General features: G+C 33.1%; 1 protein-coding gene across 1 annotated transcript in view; it reads left to right on the top strand.

Annotated features, from left to right (window-relative positions):
• LOC146139178 (phosphofurin acidic cluster sorting protein 2-like) overlaps positions 1 to 4,876 on the top strand; it is a 28,384-nt gene extending 23,508 nt beyond the window's left edge. Inside the window, exons 16-20 of the mRNA XM_083391727.1 lie at positions 62 to 104; positions 491 to 651; positions 1,583 to 1,812; positions 2,822 to 2,935; positions 3,738 to 4,876. Of these exons, the coding sequence (XP_083247853.1) occupies positions 62 to 104; positions 491 to 651; positions 1,583 to 1,812; positions 2,822 to 2,935; positions 3,738 to 3,850 (661 nt within the window). The 3' untranslated portion in view covers positions 3,851 to 4,876. The remainder of the gene's footprint in view (positions 1 to 61; positions 105 to 490; positions 652 to 1,582; positions 1,813 to 2,821; positions 2,936 to 3,737) is intronic.
• The last annotated feature ends 11,867 nt before the right edge of the window (positions 4,877 to 16,743 follow it).

Raw genomic sequence — 16,743 nt, 5'->3', positions numbered from 1 at the left:
TAAAACATTTAATGAATGGATGGAAATAAGTTTTTATTTTTAAGATATTTGTTTTTTGCAGCGGCGACGAGGATAATACGCAGACCTTTCTTCCTTTCATATCGGTGAGTAAACAGTTTTAACAAATATATATTCCTGGCTAAGTTTATATATAATATTTTTTATGTTTATATTTATTAAACTTGTAGAATGTTTAACATGACAAGTAAAAGCAATAAAAATACGTCATAAAAATCAAGTAAAAAATTTCAATTTTGTTGTTTTTTTCTTTTGTTCAATATATATTAAAAATTATTAAGCCACACATTCCTGAGCGCCAAGCATTTGTATGGCTGCGAAAAAATACAGTTAAATGTTTAAAAAAAATAAAATTATTCATAAAAAGATTTTCGTTTAACCTTTTTGAACATTTTGATTTTACCACATTATTTTAATTACTAATTTCTACTCAACAAAAATTCATTCCCAAATTCCACTTTTATATTCCCAGGACGTTAAAGTTGGTGAAAACGAGCTGGTTTCGACCGAATCGGACAAGGAGGATTTCACCCCTTCCACCACCCTGCAGGGGGTTTCCCAAGCCCCAAACGCCCCCCTGAACCCCATATCACCCCCAGCTTCACCCTCCGTCACCATCGCGGTACCCCTGACGTACGTTGGTCAATATCGACCCTGTTTTTTAATTTTTTTTAAATCTCGAGCTTGCTTGTTGGAAATTATTTCGAGTCTAAGGCTGTTTTTACATCGGATTTTCCTAATTTTTCTTTTAAATGTTCTTCGTTGAAATGTTGCTTGCTGAAATAAAAACTGAACACACGAACGTCAATTGTAATGGGAGAAACACCAAACCCAATCGCCGCTGATGTAATTCTATTTACTGAATTTTAACCAGAAACGTTTTTTCTGAAACAGCGAAAGTTTTTCTATACAGGGTTGCCACAAAGTATTTGGAAAAGCATAGGTTTATTTGTTTTTTGTGACGCCGTCTTAAGTTGTGTAAAAAAATGTTTAATTATGTGGACCATGGCATTTATATCTGTTTCGTTTGGAATATTCTTCTAAAAAAAACGTCAAGTCATCCAATTTTATGTCTTTAAAACAATACTTATTTTCTTTCAAGAGAATTTGAACTTTTTTTTATAAAATTGTGTGGCAACCCTGTAATATTTGCAAGATTAGGACCGTTTTTCGCTTTCCGCAATTTTTTTCTCCTTAAATTAGTAAATCTAACTCGTTTAAAAAAAAACCTATTTTAGCCATTCGAACACCACTTTTTGACTCCCTACAAATTATAATAAAAAAATGCGTAAATTATTTCTTTGCTTTACTCCCTGCAAATGTAATTCATAAAAAGTAGTTAGAACTATTTAGCGTTGGTAAAATCCCACAAAATACTAGCTGTTCCAACACCGCATTTTACTCCCTGCAAATAATTTAATGAAAAAATGTGTAAATTATTCCCCCACTGTTGGTTCACTCCCTGCAAATGTAATTCCTAAAAAAGTTGTAGTTTAACTTAGAACAATTGTAATATCCCACCAAATACAAGCTATTCCAACACCGCATTTCACTCCCCGGGCAGAAACGCGGCCAGCCAGGGCGTGACGTCATCGGGTTCCAGCGGCGCCTCGGGTTCCACGGAGGCCAAGCTTGGCCTGCAAGTTGACTACTGGAAGGAACGGGACGCGGGAAAGTATTCGCTGAAGAACAACTTCAAATCTTTCCACGTTCATCGACTCCCGGCACTCGGGGAGAGGGCGACATCTGGCGGACTGGCGCTCGACGTCGTCACCAAGGGAAAGAAAATGATAAGTAGGTTGCAATGGTTGGTAGAAAAGAGGGGAGGCATTTATTGTGAAAAAAATCCGTGTTTTTCAAAAAGGGAGCAAAAATATGATAGGTTGGTAGAAAAGAGGGGTTGGAATTTTTACGATGCAACTGCATTTACAAAAAATTGTGTGTGTTTTCCACGAAGGGAAACAAATTATTAGTAGATTAATCAATGTGAAGTTGCTTGTATTCTGTGAGTCTACTATGGCTTCCGGTGTACTAATGATACGTAATCGTTGGTCGAAAAGCAGCTTCAGAAGGGCTAAATCTCAGTTGTTGAACACATATGTGTGCGCATGTACGAAAATCGTGTGAAAGAAAATGATAAGTAGTCGGGACAAATGAAAGATATACACCCACATGTGTTCAACAACTGTGATCTATTCCTTCTGAAGTATTTTTTTGACCAACGATTAGCGCTTACGTATCATTAGTACACCGAAAGCCATCGCAGACTCAACAAATCAATGATGTAAGCAGGGCAGACTAGAAAAACAACTAGCCTGCAGTGAGGTTCGAACTACCGACCTCCGTCATACCGAGGCCGTCGCTCTCGGAAGATTGAACAAAGTCCGTATACTAGAGTAGATAGGTGGATGGGGATTTAAAAAATTGCTCCTGTTTAATGCCAAAAAAAATTGAATGTTTATAACCAAGAGTAAAAGAATGATAATGTAGTCCTTGAGACCACTTTTGCCAGTTCGTACAATAAACTTTTCATTGTTTCAAGTATTTATTTTTCCAAAAAAATAAAAACTTAACAAAGCTTATGCAAAACCATGTCTGAAATAGTGGGCCGGAAGGCCAAAAAAAGTTACAGCCAATACATTTTAAGTTCGTTAATTATGCAAATTCTCAACTGTAGGTCCAAAAGTGGACTACATTTTGAGAGACCGATAAAGAATTTTAAGTGACTGTTTCGTTTTCTTAAAACCACTTAAACTAAAAGCACTTGTTGCTTAGACGTTTTACAATATCGTTTTTTTTTCAGTGAGGTTGCCCGGTAAGAAAGGGAAAGAGAAAGAATCAGAATCGAAGTCACACGTGGTCGGAAATGTTTCAAGGCTTCTCTGCACTTCAAAACACCAGCATAGCTTATTAAAAGGTAACTCAAACCTTACTCAAAATACCCATAAGGTAACTCAAACCTTACTCAAAATACCCATAAGGTAACTCAAATGTCTGCTGTCAGTTAATAAATTGACAGACTTAAACTAGATTAATACTTCTGTTGTTGCTACCAGGCTTAGTATATACTGAAAATAACTTCTTCCGGTATATACCTGATGCCTTCATTAGGTAATGATGAAAGCATCCTGTTTAGGAAGCTCAAACGTCAGATAAAATAAATATACCATTTTTCTATCAGTATATATTAGTATTTTGTAAACTTTTATCTGGTTTAAGAAACAGCTCTTTATATGATCAAACATTCATGAACGGATGGTCCACTTATAAATTGAATAAGAGCTAGAAGCTGCTGGCGTGTCATAAAAGAACTGATATACATATATATTGTATATACTTGTATACTTCCACGAGTATTAGCACATTACTGGGGATGTTGTATCATTTCAAAATGGGCAATGATTAGACGATTTGTTTTTTGTGTGTTTTCAATCTTAGCCCGAACAAGTTTGGCCCGTGCGGTTTAAAGTTGTGCGATAATCTTTAAACGTAGTTTGGTTGCAGTTATATCAGAATATATGGCATTTATTTTGTATGTGATAAATATCTTAATTTATATCCCAGAATTAATAAAGATGACATTAATTTTAAAAACGCTATATAAAATTTCAACTAATTATTACCACTTTGCCAATGTTTGCTTAAAATTCATTAAATCGTTTGTTTTTTGCTGTATTTCTCCAACCATTAACACGCGTTCTGTGTGTTGTTGTCCGTAGTGAAGATAGACGGCGTGGAGTGGCGAGGAATCAAGTTCTTTCAGCTCTCCTCTCATTGGTCGAGCCACGTCAAACTTTTCCCGGTAGCTGTTTTTCTGCACAACGCAACTTAAGTGGGACTCGAAGTCGCTAAGTGGACATAAGGTCGCACGGTGCAATCGCAAGTGTTTGAATAGTGGCGGAATGCCTTTACCAGCTTAAAGCAACTTTTAAAACGAATTGCTGTTGGCATTTTAACGGGTATTCAATGCCTTCCTGACCCTGAAGTGTTTAAATAATGGCGGGCCTAGTGTAAACTCTATTCAGTTCGCCATTTTAACAGACACTTTGAGGTCAGTCTACAATTTGCATTGGCCATTTCAAAATAAATTGGTTCTTTTAAAGCGCCATATACGGCTTTAAATGCAGCTTGTAAGTTTCAGAAATTGTAGGTCATCATGGCCGTTTAAAAACTTGGTTTCTTCCTTCTTCTAATTTTCAAGACCCTTCGTAAAATCGATCTGACTTGCTTTTTAAGTCTGTATTGCTTTACAACACTATTGGTAAGCCCACATAGCCTTTTCGAAATACCTTAGGTTGTCTTTTATAATACTGTTTTATTGGACCCTTGAAGAAAGCGTCTTGTTTTATCGGAGACCTTTGGTTACATATTCGCTTTATCAGCCAGGTTGCATCGTCGATTCAAAGCTGCTTGGTATTTTACTTATACGCTTGCTTTCATGCACCTGACTCGCCTTTTAAACTTGCACAAAATTTTCGGCTGCTTTTGAAGCGGTTATGTGAACCTCTAACACGGCGTCAAAGCGCTGTTCAAACATCGATCCGTGTATTTGGTGGAAAAGACCCGAAACCGCTGATATTGTAACGCCTTACGAATTTGAGTAGTGTAAGGTTACTCGAAAACCTGAGCCCATTTCCTTTTGAGGTTAAAACTGGCGAAGTTAGACATATTCATGTTAAATCGATTAAATTAATAGTCACCGACCATCTTTTAAAAGGCCGAATAAGTGTAAGGCCCAGTGTTTTTTTTAAGGTGTTTTGGGGGACCGAAACGGTCCCCCAAATTTCTCCAGCGGTTTCCCAGATTCTGGACTTGCAACTTTTTGGTATTTAAATGAAACAATTGCGGTCTCTTAAAACTACTTCACCCAAACCAAACCTTAAAAAAAACCTGATAAGGCCTGTTGATCGCAGGCTGGGTGTAACATTTCCGGTAGAACTTTATTAACTTCACTATCTTAAGTGTTATGAAATTGTCCTACAGTTAAAATTTTATCAAAATATAGTGTTGAATCCATTTAACTTATTCTCCCGATTAGAGACTACATTGTCCGAGCAACTAAAAATACAGTGTTAAAAAAATGTATATACATAATCTTAATTTGTTGAAAAACATTAAATGTTATTTGTTAAAAACAATTTAAACGTTATTTAATATTCTTACTGGGCGCATTAAACCCCCGCTAATAGCGTCAAAGACAACAAAAAATAGAATTTTATCTAATCTATACAAAGTGTTGTCTTAATAGCCTCACAAAATGTGTAATGACGTCGTTTTCAAAAAGTACTTTTTTTCAGACGGTACATTTTGTTTAACTTTCGGCTTTTCCAACTTTCGAAAGGGTCTACGGTAAATCATTCGTGCAGAACAAGCATTAACGTATGGTTGTTTCTCGACTCGCTCCTCTCTAAACGCATAGCTCAATTGGTAGAGCGACGGTCCCGGTGTGGCCGAGGTCGTGAGTTCGAACCTCACCACCGGCTAGCTTTTTATACCATGATTACCTTGCTTGCATAAAAATTGTTGACAAAATGATCTACTTGTTAAGTCATCTCAAACGTGACCGGTTTTTCAGGAAAATGTGAAAGGAAAATGTGAAAGACCCACGGTAGTTTGTTTTGATGCAAAATGAATTTTACAAGCGTTATCCCATGACATACAAAATTTTTGGAAACATAAATTTACTGTTTTTATTGTTTGTTTCGCCGAAAATATTGCATTTCATGCGGCCCGCCGTACTATTAGGTTCCCTGCCCCTAATCTGCTAGTTTAAGTAAGAAAATACTCGTACCTATCTTGCATTTGTTCATTCCTTACAAAAGACGTCATTTCGACACAGCAGTATAAAATGAAATACCATGTTGAATATAAAGACTAATATGGGCGTTAATTAACTTTCTATGTGTTTAAAGGCAATGTAAAACATAAGACTAATATCGCATCATTCATATACTCTCACGGATTTTCTTGGGTGTGTAGACTTAGTGCACCCTTTCTTGTATTTGTCCAACATCCACTATTTTTCTCGTCAACCGATTTTATTGACATATCTTGTCTCCAGAAAATATTACAAAAAAACTAATTCCGGCTTGCTCGAATATATAATATGGGGTCGTTTAAAATGTAACAGCGTTTTACTTCAATTACAATTACCACAGAAATTGGTCCTTTATACAGTAATAACAATATGTAAACTGACCCTGATTCTGGCATAATTTAAAACAGCTCTTCTGGCTATTGTACATTTCAGTGTGGTGACTTGACTAATGTTCACTTGAGTCATTGTTTTTTTAAATGCCCTTAGTAAGTATTTTGGATAAAATGAGTATTTTTTGGATAAAAATGAATTTTGTAGAAATTCATTAAATTACTGGCCTGATTCAGCAATGATTAAAAGTGGGTCTTGACCTGGTTATCAAATGACTTGACTAGGACCTAAGTCAACTTAAAAGTGGTCTACATCACTGGTGTTTTAGTCTCATGTTTCGACGTCATATACAGGTTACCTTCATCATGAAAAACATTTAAGTAAATGCAAAAAGCCAGAAAAGCTGTTTAAATTAGAACACCACTTGTTGCTTTGTGGATTTTCTTGACTGCTTTTTATTCTTTCCTCGACCTTTTAGTATTTTCTTGGTGCCCTTTGTGCAATAAAAGCTATATTCTTGTTGCTATTTGCTGCCCAGTTGAATGTTTTATCGCATTGTTGGTTAGCGTTTTTCGCATCTTGCTTTATTGCTCGCTCTATACACAACACAAGCTAATGTTTGTTGTCTTCATTCTTTTAATTTAGATAAGAAGGCGCGTAACTCTCGCGATCTAAAAATATTTTCACGAAACGGCAGAAAATATTGCAAAAACACGTTAAATCAGAGGCCACTTAGCTTGACAACTGCAAAAGAGCCTCCATATGAAACAGTCAGAGTAAGTAGGGTTTTGGAAAGTTTGCTAAAACAATGATATATGTGCAGATAGTACCAGCTCAACATTCTGCCTGCTACGGTTTCAAAGGAAAGTATATTCCAATTTTTTTTTTAGTTTGGAACGTTATACTATCAGTTCGGTTTTGTTACACTTGAGTCCCATTCTATCAGATTAGTTTTTTCGGCAGCGCTAACTGTTTTTAAAAACTCAACTTATACGACTGGAAAATTCAACATCGCTGAGATGTTTGAGCACATAGACAGTAATAGATGTTTTCGCATTGTTTTCCACATAGACTTTAAAAGTTAGGCCTACTAGTTGCATTATCTTGCATCTAATCAATAATAAAACTACAGGCGGCGTTAACGTTTTGAAACCAAATAAAAAACACAAACTTTGAGACTCATTTGTGGAAATGTGTTCCTCAAGTGTGCGCGAGCAAAAGAATAACGACCACAAACAAAGCTCTCTTCTTCTGCACATCAACAAGCCCAGTTCTCCGAGATATTTAATCTCCAAGTTGCATTGTTCATCTTGCCAATACGAGAATGGCGACGAGGAAAATACATCCGACAATCGTAAGAGTTAAAGTCAAGTTATTGTTGATCGCAGGTTTTTCGGTTTGTCCTGCAAAACACAATATTGCTCGATAATATGTTGTTTAAAATTTAGATAAAATTGTCCTATGTTTATCAGTTAATTAATGCCTAAATTAACAGCTAATCTTCTAGATTTTTTTTAAATTATTACGAGTGGTATTTTATCTAATATAAGTTTCTCTTAACAAGTGTAAACGCCTTTTGTCAACAAACGCCATCTAAGAGACTCGTTTTTTATAAAACGTTTTATATAGGCTACTATCGCTTCTAGGATTGGCCCAGTACAGTTGTTCTTGGTGGTTAAAAATTTGTCAATATATAACCAAGTATTGCTCATCTAGCAGTTTTATTATGAACACGTTTGTTTATATAAAACTGCTGGATGGGCAACATAATTTCGTTAAAAAGGTGTAAAATGGAAACAAGTTTTGTAAAATATAATTTTTACCTTTGCAGGTTCTCTCATCTTTAAAGAGATGCAAGTCTGAAGGACAAGCGCAAACTGGGATTCCTTGTGAAGTTGTAGCACAAATATGGCTGCAACCCCCGTTGTTCTGCAAAACCACGAGTCACTATAGTTTTAAGTTCAAGTTTTCACCATCTTAAATATACTGTATTTTTTTGATATTTCCCTTTTTTGTCTTATTATTATACAACTGCTGCAATTGTAAATACGTTCTACCAATGAAGACTTGAAAAAAACACTTGAAACATATTTAAAAAACAGGAAAATATTTAAAAAAACACAGATTAAATAAATAAATGAGCTTGATAGGCTGACGTCAGGTAGAATGTTTAAAAAACAAAAAAATGAATAAATTTGATTACCAGTGAACAACTTCGCTTATTCTTGGAAATCCTTGGATGAAGTGGTCCAACAGTTATCTTTGATGTCTTCGCTTTATTTTGAGGATGAGACCTCTTACGTCGTAGACATGACTAATAATATAATATAATGTGCATTTTAATTGAGTTTGTTGTAACAACTATGTTTTTACGTTTTTAGAGAACAAATATATTCTCTTTACCATGTGTTGTTTTGTAAACCATGAAATTTTCATGTACGATGTCTATAAAATCTTTTACAGCCTAAACCCATCAGCAAAGAAACATTTCACTATATATTTAATCAATGGCGATTATTTTAAAAAAAATGATGCAAACTTTTTAGTTTTGAGAAATGAAATATTTTACATTGTAAACAAGGTTAACTAAACATATAGCTAGAATAAAAATTTACACAAAACTACTTGGAATGAGTCAGTTTTACGTAATTTTTAACAAACAAAAGATTTCAAAAAATTCAGTCAAGTTTTTTTGTCTTAAATATATTTGACTTAAGAACATAAGTCATCCACTAAATGTTGTACTACTGCTTTGAAAGCGTTGTTTTAAGTCTTCAAACCTGTGGTTGACAATCGTTGTTTTCATCGATTTGGCACACGCTGACGTCACACGTGACGTATATATCCTGGGGAACCCCCACAAAGTTCCACCTGAATGAAGTGAAGCTGAAGCGGAATTGGCCATAAGCGACGCTGGGCTCGGATATTGTGAACAAATCATCAGAGATTGGACACCTGAAGATCACAATAAAAATATTTTTTAACTGAAGAACACAATACAACCACAATGTTGTAAACAAGGGATTTGAAAACACTTTAGTCCCAGTCAAGTATTTTGTAAAAGAACAAATCGAAAAAAATAACCTTTAAAAAAAAGTTTAAAAATAACGTTAGGCTAAATAAAACAATTTATTTTAACCCAAGTCATCTATCCAAAATATTTAAGTAAAGTCAGGTATTTGTCTAAAAAACTTGTCAAGTCAAGTCATTTTTGTCAAAAGACTAAAGTCAAGTCAAATCATTTAAAAACAGTGACTTAGTGCATCTGAGTCAAGTAATTGACTTGCGTCAATACAACACTGGGGAATCAAACGCAAATAAATATAAATTTTAAAATATTACTCTTTGATCCGTTAGAACCTAGAGCCTATTTAATGGAGAAAGTAAATAATTTTGACTTAATTGGTATTCACAACCAAAATTTAGGTGGAATTACATTAAAATTGTCGTTAAAGTCAACTTTTCCAGTTATACCTAGATTATTACACCAACTAAATCAGGAAAACGGCAAAAAAACAGGTAGGCCTACAGGTATAATAATAATATTGTATGAAATATTCACCCGTTATCAATGGCGTTTAGTTCCAAGCCAGGAGTTGCGGGAATGGTGTTGGATACAGAGCACAGAGACGCCTGTTCCCGACAAACAAATGAAAAAGTGATTACCGTAGTTAATTCCTCAAATAATTAATTTATCTCCAAATTTACCAACAAGCTGCAGAACTGCCAAACTGTATATATAACTTATTTTTATATAATTATAACTTATTTTTATATATTAATATTTTCCGAGGCGAACGGTTTTAATAATTATGGAAAATTGGTTCATTGCATAAATAAAATGACTGCATCTACAAACTAACAACAACATTGTAAACTTTACACACATTTTTATTAAGATTGTTTTTAAAGTGGTAGATAAATCCAATCAAGAACAATTCTGCAAAAAATATATGGTTTTCAAGGAGATTATAAAAGCAATAATGAGGAGTGTATTACTTTTATTAGAATCAATCTCAATCTAAGGAATATATTATTCGCTGTAAGGAGACATTCTAACAACAAACATGATATGTGATCCTCTAATTTTACTGTTAGGGCATTATATAAAAGTACGGATTCAAGATTATGTAAAGTTCGCGCACCGCTTCAAATAACAACCGGTCAGCAAGGTCTAAAGCTTTAATATAAATAATAAAAATGCATTTCGTCATCTGAATGAATGGCATCATCAGTTTATATTGTTCAAGTTTTTCACCTGAAGAATTAAGTCCGGCGATTTTTTTGTGATCTGTACATCGACGTAGATTTGCTCGGGAACAAGTATCTCGGCCACGTTAAAATGATGAGTGAAGTTGAGGTCCCTGTAAAGCTTCATTTCAACATCGAGAAGCCCGTACTCGGTGTCGCTGGCAATAGTCAATGTTCTGCATGTAATAAATAAAATAAAGAATTTGCAATATATTAGGTTAATACAAGTTTAAACTTGATTTTGGCGTCTACGAAATATTTTTTAGAAAATATTAAAATTCACCACAGACTTATTAATATTGTACAACCAGTACAATATATGTTTATTATAAATTACCATACGTAGGCGTTGCTAAAAAAAACCGCAAATTCCTGGAAAAAGAGATGTTAAAAAAATAAATTTTCCTCGAAAAATAGTAAAATCAGATGATGCAACATTAGTTTGAGTCATTATAAGATTGTAAACATTTTTTATTAAAGAAAAAAACTGAAAATTTTCATTTTTTTTTTTTTTTTTTTTTTTCAGTTTTTTTCTTTAATAAAAAATGTTTACAATCTTATAAATGTAGGACTAGTCTTATTATATTTTAGATTTTTACTAAAAATATCTACTTACAAACTACTTAAAATTCAGACATAAACCAGTTTAAATTAGTTAAACAAGTTTATCACAAAAAATCAGAACACACATAAGAATATTTTTGTTTTAAAGGAATGTTAAAAAGATGGTGAAGAATAAACAAGGTGGTTATAGCTTCAACAGGCTTTTATTATAAAAACTGTAATTTTTTTAAAAAACGTTAATATAAAAAACATACCAATCTTTTTTTTTCCAGGCACACTTGTTTAAATTTATAATAAACCAGTCTAAATTAGTTTAAACAGGTTTCTGCATAAAATTAGGCGAATATACCTTAAAAAATATTTACTTGAAAAACAAAAAATAAAAAATAGGCAAAACTATAGTCTCCTCATATTTTAAATTTTCACTAAAAACTCATTATTAGTTTGAGTTGGTTTAAACAGGATTCTAAACAGAATTACAGAAATATAACTCATAATTGTATTTTATAAAATACGTTAAAACTAAACAAAGTCCAAGATCGCAGACTTTTTTTAATTTTTGCTCAAAACATTCTTTCAAATTCTAGCAGAAACATGTTCAAGAGAGTTCAAACTGTTTTTTGAAACGAAATACTGAAAAATATCTTGAAAATATATTTTATGAAAGCATGTCAAAACTATAGAAACTTTGTCTTTCCACATTTTTTATTGTCAATAAAAAAAATTGGACACTTCAAATGGCATGAAAATATGGTATTAACCAGTTGAGGCTGTTAAAACAAGTTTCTATTATAAAACTCCTAAACTTTCCTTAAACATTTCCGTTTTGTAAAAAAATCCACAAAAATTTAAAACAAGTTTCTATTATAAAACTCCTAAACTTTCCTTAAACATTTCCGTTTTGTAAAAAAATCCACAAAAATTTCTCACTCAAATTGTTTTGCAATATACAACTGTTAAAACGGGCAAAAACAGTTTGTGCTGCTTTGACAGGTTTCACAACAAAAATACAGGTATATATCTTGAAAAAATTTATAAAAGAATGATTAAACTAAAAACATATTCAAAGAATGTGGTCTTACTCAGTTTGAGCAGGAAAATAGTCTAAACATATTAAAAAAATGTAGTGAAAATTTTATGTGCTGTAAACAGCGTTTAATCTGGCGTAACCCAGGCTGAGTTTGTTTTTTAAAACAGAAAAAAAAAACATTTTAGCAAAGAATGATAAATCCAAAAAAAACTTGGCAAGACTATGTTTTAACATATTTTTAATGTTTATGTAAACTATTTTATGCTGCAAATCGTTTGAAAATCTGGCATAAACCAGTTTGAGGTGGATACAACAAATTTATATTGTAAAAACCGGAATTTGTTTTTTAATTTATCCCCAAAATGCCTTAAAACTGAAACATTTAAAAGATTTGCCATCTAATTTATCTCAAATTATTTTAAGCTGCAAACTTCTTTATTTTAAGGCATACACCAGTTTATGGTGTTTCTAATACGTTTAAATAATACATTTGGAACAAACATAAAAATATTAAAGATTTAGCAGACTAGTCTCACAATATTCCCAATTTTCATTGAAATAGTACTATGCTGCAAACTGCTTTTAATTAACTATATTCCAGAAAAGGTTGTTCAAACAAATTTGATACAAAATTCAGAACTTTTTGTTAAAAACTATTTTTATTAAATGTTAAAAATATATATATATGCAATACTACATTCTTACTATTATTTCAATTCCAAAAAAGTATTTTTCTTGTAAAATCAGGATTTTTCCCTCAGACTAATTATTTTTTTTGCAAACCTGCAGGTGCTTATTTAAAAAATGTAGAATACTCAGCCAGTTTTTCCATTTTTACTTGATTATTTTTCTGCTTCAAAAGCTTGAATAAACTATTTTTACGTGATTTAATCAGGTTTCTAATATAAACCATTTTAAAGTGCGTTGAAAAAAATTTAGCTTTGAAAATAAACAACATATGTATTATACTTTTAAAAAATATGTTGTATTATAGCTCTCATATAACCATAGTTAGAGAATTGTTCAACAACGTTTTTCAAAGATTATTTAGAAATTGAAATAAATCATTTTGTGACAAAATTTTAAAAATAAGAATTATGTTATCAAGTTTTTATGGTTTCTCAGTCAAAAGCACAAGTTTTTTGTTCCAATTCTTCCTATCCCTTTTGAATTGTTGTTTATCAATTTAAAAAAATATTCATAAATTAATTAGTCAGTTTTTTTTGAGAATTCCCAAGTTTGTAAAAATAATTCCTATTTTTTGCAACAAACCATCCAATTTGAATAATACTTCCAAATGTTACCTTTCTAAAGAGTGTATCCCCGTGCTGGATACGTTTATTTCTCTTTGGTACGAGCAGCTTACACTTGTCATCACATCGTAGGAGTAGGACACAATTGTGTCCAGGTGCGCATAATCAGGGAATGTCCGCATTGTGTAGGTGTAAGTGATTGCCGAATCATTTTCCTGCATAAGTTTGAGTTTAACTGTTTTGGTTACGCTTGTGAAAGGGTGTAAAGTAAACAGTAAATAATATATTTTAACCTGTTTTATATCGGATTTTTTGTTAGCCTCATATTTCAAAACGAAATTTAGTGGTTCCTGTATTTTTATAATAGTTTTATAGTTTTGATATTATAAAGCTTAAATATTATTGCAACGTTTAACATCATTTTATTATCGTTTGTAATAATATTAAACAAAATAAACTTTTCATCATTAACCATTTGTCTTTATTATAATTATAATATTAAAATAATGTTTAATTAAAATTTATCTTTGATGGCTTAAGTTAAGTTGGCGTTGTTACAAGTGGTGTAGTATCTGTAATCCGATTTATAATTTATATGTTCAATAATAAAACAAAACGTATGAAAAATGGGCGCTCTTTCACTTATGTACGTAAAAATTAATAAAAAAAAAAACTTTCTTCAAATGCCGCATACCACAACGCATATTGTTTGGGTTAGGGTGCGGGTTAGCGTTTGATTGAGGGTGGGTCAAGTTATTATTAATAATAAACATAATATTACTTGACCCACCCTCACCCAAACGCTAACCGGTACCCTAACCCAAACAATATGCGTTGTGGTATGCGGTATTATTTTGTTTTGTTTTTTGCATAACTTTCCATGTACATAAGGGAAAGAGCGCCGAAAAATGCGCAATTGATTTTTTTTACCAATAACTTATTGCATAGGCTTATCTTAACTTGTCAGTTTATTTAAAGGTCGCCCCAACCATTTTCAAAGTATTGCAATGTACATAAGATTCACTAACAGTCACAGCTGCCCCGCAAGCTTCGAAACTGCTTGTAATGTTGTAGACGATGTCGTTTCGCGTCGATTCGGTGTACAGCTGCGGGATGCACTCACTAGTCACGTGACTGGCGTTGATTGGCGCGCTCGAATTGGCTAGAACGAACTCGCGCAACAGCCGCAGGTTCAAGGTCACCAAAGAACACCGGTGAATCCTGAGCGAGAGAGTATTTTTAGCTGCGAAATAGACTTTTTTAAGCTATTAAATTACATGTACCCGAATTTCAGAAGTTTAGTCGTGTTTGATTTTTGTATATTAAGTCGTATTTAAAAACAATCAGTCTAGAAACATAATACGCAAATCACAGAATAAAGTAGTAAATTGCGACAAGACCATATAGATTTTGTTTATTTAAGTTTATAATTTTATAGTTATTAAAATCAGAGGCAATTGAATTAACAGTTGATTATGTTTTCCCAATGATAAATCAAGGCAACATCATACGGAAAATGCTTCCTTCTTAGGGAAATAACTTTTACCACGTTGGTCCACCCTGATTTATCTAAATCAGAGTTTGCCAACCCCAGAGTTTGCAAACCAGACCAGAGTTTGCCAAATGGGTGGTAAACCAAAATTTGGTGGCTGTTTGATTTGGTTGGGTCGCTGACTGCAGTAGATTTACGTGGTTAGATTTAATGAGATTGGTCTTAAGCTAGACATTTATAAAATCCAAAAAGTCTTATATTAATTAAAATTGAATTTATTTATTTATTTATGCCATTTGTCTCAGGTTTTTTCATCAATAAAAAGTTCAATGTAGAAAATTGGGCCGCAAAATTTGCTGCAATACCTAAGCTTAGAATTCGGTTGGCTGCGAAAAAAAGTTTAAGAAGCACTGATCTAAACCAAAGCAAAACATACTTTTTTCGGTAAAAATTACGAAAAATCTTTAACAATTAATCAAACTTACCTTATTTCGACCCTGTCGCTGAGGCACTCAACCCTCACATCCAGAGCCGCTTTTAAGTCTTCAACAGAATCCACATCGATCGATGTCGATGGGCAAGTATTCTCTTTTCAAATAAAAACAAATTCAATAGGATTGGGACACGATATTTAACATAGCACGAAAAATATCTAGTTATGATTGTATCATTCAAATCTTAAAATTATCATTTGGTTGCCTAAAAATCAGTATAGGCCTACTGACGATAAGGCCATGTGATACCTAGAAATCATACAACGTAAAAAGAAAGAAATAAGAATGAAAACGCTAAAAACTGTATTATTTAAAAAAAAAGAAATTGGTTTATATTGTAAAAGTAAAAAAGAATAGTTTGGTCATTGACTAGTGCCCCTTGGAACCACCTTTGGCCTATAAACTAATCAAAATTGAAAAATATTAAAGGTAGACAGTTAAACTAAGGGTATTTTTGTATTTTAGGTGCGCTCAACTACAAATATGTGTTAATATCAGTTCGGGTCTGACACACGAGACCAAGTTGCAGTAAACCAGAGCTTTCCAACCTTTTTCAATTCTCGACCCACTTTCAAGTTTTATTGTGCGACCCATAATGAGATATGACCAACAAATTAAATTACATAAAATCTGCATATTTACCATACTGGCGTACGTACTAATAGTTCATGCGACACAACACATCTAATTGTTAAGTATTTGTGATATTGTTGCACAAATTTTACGTATGGATGTTGCATAAATTTTTCGTATGGATGTTGCATAAATTTTACGTAAGGGTCGCGACCCGCTGGTTTGGAAGCACTGTAGTATAGGATACTATAGTAATATAGTTATCGATCCAATACAAGGCTGAAAGAGCATTTCAGCAATGATTTTCAAAAAGCGACTCACCATTCAAATAAATTACCAACAAATGCATAGTTTTAACCGAACTTTTATTTATCTTAAGCAAAGGAATGCCTACCACGACTTATAATACCAACCTGTGAATTTCAAATCAGGATTTTTTTCAGTGTCCACGTTTAATGCCAAGTGTATTACAGCGGAAAAGTCTACACGCATTCACAGAAATCCCAGTCAAATTCCAAACAACTAACCTGGCATCAGAGCTGCGTTGTTGATTGCGGCCAGACCGGCTGGTAAAGCCACAGGAGACCCTGGCCTAACCATGGACGCAAACCGAGTGGGCCAACAGTTGTCGCAACCCACTGTAAGGTTGTATTCCTCCAGAGTACCAACGTTCACTGATATATCGGTGCACGAACAACTCCTGGTAAAGGGTAACTTGCTATTTGTTGAAGATTGGGAATAGTTTTCGTGAAAAAAGTTACCCCCAAGTCGTTTTATAAATAGGCTAAGTAATTTCGACATGAATGAAGTTAATTTTCTTGTAATACAAAGCAAAAAGGGTCAAATTGTATATTTTTCTGCAATTTAATCTTGTGTTTGCAAATAAACCGGTTTGACATGAATAAAATTCAAGTAAATTT

Source organism: Ascidiella aspersa, chromosome 6 (assembly GCF_963924565.1).
Source record: "Ascidiella aspersa chromosome 6, kaAscAspe10.2, whole genome shotgun sequence".
Taxonomy (NCBI): Eukaryota; Metazoa; Chordata; class Ascidiacea; order Phlebobranchia; family Ascidiidae; genus Ascidiella; species Ascidiella aspersa.
This window is presented reverse-complemented; position numbering and strand designations above follow the sequence as displayed.